At 46.4% G+C, this 6553-nt stretch overlaps 1 protein-coding gene across 1 annotated transcript; it reads left to right on the forward strand.

The window, feature by feature from the left end:
• The first annotated feature begins 5308 nt into the window (after positions 1 to 5308).
• LOC136465254 (zinc finger protein 2-like) lies at positions 5309 to 5824 on the forward strand. Its single transcript, XM_066464066.1, has one exon. The coding sequence runs from the start codon at positions 5309 to 5311 to the stop codon at positions 5684 to 5686; it is 378 nt and encodes a 125-aa protein (XP_066320163.1). The 3' UTR covers positions 5687 to 5824.
• Positions 5825 to 6553: the final 729 nt, after the last annotated feature.

Consider the following 6553-nt stretch of genomic DNA (forward strand, 5'->3'; position numbering starts at 1 on the left):
GCCGAACAGACAAATATGAGAAGATGTTCGACTTCTCATAGTGCCGAGCCCAAAAATCTTCTTGTGGTATAGTGCTTTTTTTTAGAATTTCGTGCGGTATAGTGCTTAACGGTATAGAATAAAGAATTGAACAAATTAAATTACTTTATCCTTATGGGCTGATGGAATTGGGCAGGACAAAAGGCCGTCAGGGGACACATTAGTTGGGTCCCTGCTAGCCTCCCCCAGTATGCATAAGCCCACAAACAGCCAGGAGTAGGTTTATTAGACGTTTTGTTCTTCTCCAGAGGACATTAACCTATGGCGAGAGGTGCTGAGAAATTAAGCTATGGCGAGCGCCATATGTGATCTTATGGGAAGCTCTACCCTGGCTCTCGATCGATGGCGGCACATCTACGGTAACCGGCCTTCGTGTTGTTTATCTCAATTGCGCAAGATAAGTTTTTCCTTTTTTAACGCATGCACAGTAGCGGTTTCTTTCATCGCAGGTCGAGTTTTTTTTAAGTCCATAAGCTCTCATAGATTTCTATGGCTTTTAACGCGGCCACGCCCACACGGCTGCTGAAGCTGCAGCAGTAGCCGCCACAGTAAATACACGCTACAGTAAATGTCAGTTCACAGCCACAGGTCCTGATTAAGCTGTGCACAGTGATCACTTTTGTACCTATATTCATTATTACGCTGAGAGGAAGCAGCAGATGCCAAACCTAATAGAGGCAAAAGAGGGCCAGGCTAATAATGACGGCCCTGAGCGCGACGGTGAACGCCGACTCGCGGGCTACACACAACACGTCGACGGCGACGGTGACGTACGCCTGCCGGTGCAACATGACAGGCGACGGACTGGCCCGCGCTCTCGCTCTGTCTTTTTGCAGGATGTACTACGCGCGCGCTGCCTGCAGGCTGCAGCTGCAGTTGCGACCACACCACAATCACCAGCGGAAATCAGCTCTTTGTTGCCGAATGTTTTTATGTATGTCGAGTATATTTCTTCGGACACTCGGCAAACAAGTTATTTATCGAGTGCTGCGAAAAAAATACTCGGCAAAATAATTGCACTTGGCAAACGATACAAAAAACACTCGGTAAAGTTCGACACTCGGCAAACTAGAAAAAAAAACAATCGGCAAAATTAGGCACTCGGCAAAGAAATATGTTTGCCGAGTGTAATTGTCTGGCACTCGACAAAGAAATATGTTTGCCGAGTGTAACTATTTGGCACTCGACAAATAATTTCATATTTTTTCTCTTCTAACCTTGAAACTTTTTCTACTCTCTCCACATACAACATGCTATTCCATGTTAAAATTTGGTATATATGTGTGGATCTGTTTGCTATATTTAATTAATTTATTGCATTTTAAGGAATTTTTTGGTGTAAGTCAAATTTGAACAGCAAGTGATTCAAATAATAGAATAAAATGAGTAGAAAAATGATATCATGTTATTGAGTCCAGTGTGAGGCCTTACCCGGGAAATAAAAAGAATTTTCGAACATCTTGTTCAGGAAACATGACCATGAACGTGTGGCCAAATGGTTTTTAAATTCTAAAAAAAGCAAATGAAGTCTGAAATTCATGAGATTTGTCATGATATGATGATATCATACGTGGAGGCTGTGGTAAAAAGTTGGGAAGGTTTCGCATAATTTGTCACGTACGATGTTTACAAACCGAAGCATCTCAGAAGAAGAATTGTAGCATTTAGAAGGAATCGGTAAGATTTGGAGTCAAAATGACGGTCGAATTGGGGTTTGACTTTAAAACTTTTTGTATAGGAAATAGAGAACATAGATTGTTTCATGTGAAATTTTTGTAACTTTTTGGATCCATTTGATAATTTTAATTTATTAAGTGCAATTATGGAATTTTAATTGATATAAATTAAATTTGAGCTGTGACTGCACAAAATAATGGAATCATATTCGAAGAAAAATCATATATATATTGTTGAGTCAATTTGACAAGGTATTTTCAAAGTGCATCGAACAAAAAAGGAAAAAAACACGTTATGGAAAATAAAGAAATGAAAAAATAACTAATATATTTGCCGAGTGCCCAAAACCCTAGACACTCGGCAAAGACAGCTTTACCGAGTGTCCTCGATCCGACACTCGGCAAACTCGGCGTTATAAAGTCTCCCGACCCTCTCCTGGTGCCGCCCCCTCTCCTTCCTTTCTCTCTCTCCCTTATCTCTTCTAGAGAACACGCATACAGGAAAAGGAGAGGAGGCGTCGGCCTCTTGGGTTGGCTCAGGCGGGCCCGTACCCGCGCCCCAGTGCTCACCGGTGTTGGTGGCCGGTCGGCGGCGGTCTTATGGCTAGGGCCGGCGGTGGTGGCTCCAGTGCCCGCATTGGCGCGCTGCTGTTCGTGTCCGCCGCGGGGGACGCCGACGCGCCCAGGCTCAGCCACCTCCACACCGTCTCGCTGCTCTCCTCTCACCACCGCCTCGCTCTCCCAGCTCATCGCCAACGCTCGTCTCCTCGCCACGCCCGCGCCAGGCCCCTCCTTCGCCGGCTTCGGTTCCGCCCTCGTCTCCTGGCTCCGCATGGGTTACGCGGCCTCTCGTCCGCCGCGCTGCCGGCGCCCTCCGCGGCCACGGCCGTCCCCGCAGTGGCGGCGCTGCTTGACTCCGTCGCTGGCTACGGCGGGGACCTCTGTGAGCGTGCCATGGCCGCGCTAGCTGCCCTGGTGTCCTCGGACACCGCGCGGCCTTCCTTGGCGTAGGAGGCCGGTGCCGTGGTGCCGTACCTATGCCGCTCGCTCGAGCCCGCCAACGGCATTGTCGCGGGACGCGTGCGCGGCCGTGGCCGTGCACGGCGGGGTGGCGGCACTCCTGTCCGCCTACGCCGGCGGCACCCTGGTGGCGCAGGCTGCGGCGCCCGGGGTGCTCCACAACCTCACGGTGTTCCCATACCTTCTCCCGACGTTCCGCGACGAGAGCGGCGCGGTGCGTGGTGGCGGCACAGTTTCGGGAAATGGGAAATGGGGTGGTGGTGGCGGCGGCGGGGGTGGGGGGGGGGGCAGGGGGAGCCAAGGGCGTGCGGCGGTGGTTTTTTTTATATTTTTCGAAAAGTCTTTGCCGAGTGTCTGTTTTAGCACTCGGCAAAGTGCTCGACAAAAAACACTCGGCAAAGACAGCTTTGGCGAGTCTTTGTTTGCCGAGTGCCATTTGCCGAGTGTAACACTCGGCAAATCCTTTGCCGAGTGTTTTTTAGGCTTTGCCGAATGCCCTGGGCACTCAGCAAATCTACTGTTTCCGATAGTGCTTCCTTCGTCCCAAAAGTATATAATCCTACTTTTCAAATCTTATCTTAAAAAATTATAATTATAGAGTTAGATATCACCTTTTTAATAGGACCCACAATAAAAAAATATTCCTACGTGACAAAAAAAACTACTATCCATGAGAAGAACATTTTAGAAGACAACCATTGATACAATGACAGAGAAGAGGTAAATATGTAATTTTACACCTACACAGTGACGAAGCCAGAAAAAAAATTAGGAGGGGCTGAACAAAAGAATAAATATTTTTTTATCTTTTCTTAACCTTAGCCCCTCCTACCTAATACATGTATGCATAAAATTTTAAGGAAGGACTTAGGAAAACTTCACGTGCTCAGGATGGGCTAGCCCCACCACTGGCTACGTCCCTGCCTACACTAATCTTACCTCGAAAAGCAAGATTTACATTTTGACAGTATATAGACCACGAGTACTCTCCTGCCATGCGCATCTCTAATCTAAAAAAAGTAACTGTCTGAACTTTTGTTTCTTGTTTTCTGTCGTCTTTTCATCGCGCGTACAAATGGCACTGTGGATTAAAAAATGAATAGACAACTGGGGGAGGAGGAGCTGCTGGATGATCGTAATTGTCTGCGTCCCCCACATGTCCAGGAAGCATGAATAGGCAACTTGTTTTCTGTCGTCTTCACTAGATCGCCCATTTAAATGGTGGATATTATATATATATATATATATATATATAAATAAATATATAAATAAATAAACAAAGACTATGTATACCAGTAGAGTAGATAAATAAATAAACAAAGACTAGACAACTCGATAGGAGCTGATGATTGAACAACTGTAGGTGCGTGTGTTTGTAGAAATAAAATATTAATGCAAACAATTTTTCCCCGTATTTATGAGACTTTGTGGTAGTTGTAGTAGGTAGCCTTTTGGTTTCCCCAAGAGAGAGATGCCTCTGGTCCGTCCGTCCGCGTGACTAAGGATGAAAACGGAATGGAAATATCCCGAATCGAACCGTATCGTTTTTTATATTTAATCCGATTAAATCCGCATTTTCTTGTCCGACTTTACCGTTTTTGCTTTCGCATTTGAGATGTTTCGTATTTCGAATGTAAAAGTAGAAAACGGTTTACACATTTTTCGACCGTTTTCTACTTTTCTACTTTTAATTTGAAATATTCCGAATTCAAAATTCGGTTTAAACCGAATTTGGCCAACTGCACAGGTCATACAGCCCAATTACAGGCTGCTCATCACGCAGCTGTGTTCTTTCTACCGGTGGCTAGTTACCCTCTCTTATAGACGGCGCCCAGCCTCATCTCTCTTATTATGTATTTGGCCGTGCACTTGTTTAATGCTATGTACTTGAACTAGATCATGCACTTGTTAGTTGTGAACTTGTTATGTATTTGGTCGTGCACTTATTTAATGTTATGCACTGTGGGTCAGTATTTCGTATTGAATTTTCGCATACCGATCGTGTTCGACATAATTCCGCTCGAATTGGTTCGTTTTCGAAATTCTAGATATTCCGTAAGTTTGTGTTCGTTTTCGTGTCCGGCTTGTCCGCTTTCGCTTTCACTTTCGTATTTCAAATATAAAAGTAGAAAACGGTTGAGGAGTTTTTCGATCGAGTTCGACCGTTTTCGTCCTTACGCGTGACCGCGTGGCATGACATTTCCTTTTCAACCAGTAATCTTCTTCTTACCATGTGTACGTTTCCCCGGCCGGGCGGCCCCTGGCCCTCATAGGAATCCTCTGGAGGACATGCATCGTGGCCTCATTTCTGCGACTTGTTCCTGCCTTCCTGGGCCGCTGCTGTTGCGGCGCTGCACCATTCCCAAACACGTGCGGAAAAGCGTGCGCCACACCGGCCGGTTCACGTACGTTAGTTGCTGCTGTACGTGTATTTAATCCCCGGGCCGCCGCCCGGTTAACGGCCAGAATCCATGTGTAGGAATGAGTACAGTTTTATATTAAGCTCTCGCACAACAGTCGCCACACAGTACACTCTCACATACAGGCATCTAGCTAGACTCTAGCTAGCTATAATGGAGCATCAGGAGCTGGACCTTGAGCTCAGCCTCCAGCCCTTCTCGGCGACGGCGGTGGCGGCGGCGGCGGCGGCGGATCCTCCGGGATTCTTCGTCTGCACCTACTGCGACCGCAAGTTCTACAGCTCGCAGGCGCTCGGCGGCCACCAGAACGCGCACAAGTACGAGCGCACCCTCGCCAAGCGCCGCCGGGAGATCGCCGCCGCCATGCGCGCGCACGGCGCCCGGCCGGCCGACGCCACCACCTCCAGGCTGATGGAAGGGCATCAAGCGCCTGCAGTGCAATCTGCCGCCTTGCAGCGCGGCAAGAGCAGCTCTCTGGAGCACGGCGGCGTCGAGCGCGCCGACGAGTTGGACTTGTCTCTCAAGCTATGATGATTAATTTGTGCATGTCTCGCTTAATTTTTAGCCTTTTGCTGCACCTCTGTATCTTCTTTTTCTTTTTTCCCCTTTTTATTTAGTGTGCGTTCGATATATATGGGGATATAGCCAGCAGCTAGCCCTCTATATCTCTCTTCTCTTTGCTGGCTTAACTTTGCCGCCTGTGTTTTCCAATATGATTTAGTTTCTCCAGCTGCATGCACGTTACTTATTGTTGCCTCTTGCATATATAAATTCAATCGAATCGATGGAATTTCTTGTCATGGAAAAGGAAGGAGGACAAGCAGATTTACCCACTCGTTTCTCTTAATTTATTCTTCCCAGATTTGTTGATTAATTTTCTCACGGTACGTACCTAATCAAACAATTTTGGGTGTGGAGGCCAGGGCTTCTTCATTCGAGTGATTCCAGGTTGTTCCACTCGATCGATTTATGGGCAACTGCTAATTTTCTCTACTACACTATACCATGCATGTGTTCTCTTGATAAGTCGATACATATGTACCAGTTATTTGGGCATATTATTTGTTTAGGATTGTGGATTCCGCACACATTAAACTCCAAAGCCAAACATTTCAGTTCTTCTAGAAATTGATTATCAAAATCCAAAGCCAAACATCTTCTACCACTTTAATCGTCCACACAATTTGATGTGAATAATTGGTTATTAGCATTTGTTGATTACGGAGGATAGATATTCAAAGTTTGCTAGCAGTAGAGAGATGTTATATGGATATTTCTCCACATTGGATCGTCCCATCCTAGCCAATCCCTAACATGTGCTAATATTTCTTACTATTATTATTATTCTGTAGTGGATCCACCACACGACCACCTCAGGACGTGTCACAAAGAGTAAAC

This window comes from Miscanthus floridulus, chromosome 1 (assembly GCF_019320115.1).
Source record: "Miscanthus floridulus cultivar M001 chromosome 1, ASM1932011v1, whole genome shotgun sequence".
In the NCBI taxonomy this organism is placed as follows: Eukaryota; Viridiplantae; Streptophyta; class Magnoliopsida; order Poales; family Poaceae; genus Miscanthus; species Miscanthus floridulus.

What these genes read in the sequence shown, in the direction of transcription:
- LOC136465254 (XM_066464066.1), top strand. Translation starts at nt 5,309, where the DNA reads ATGGAGCATCAGGAGCTGGACCTTGAGCTCAGCCTCCAGCCCTTCTCG.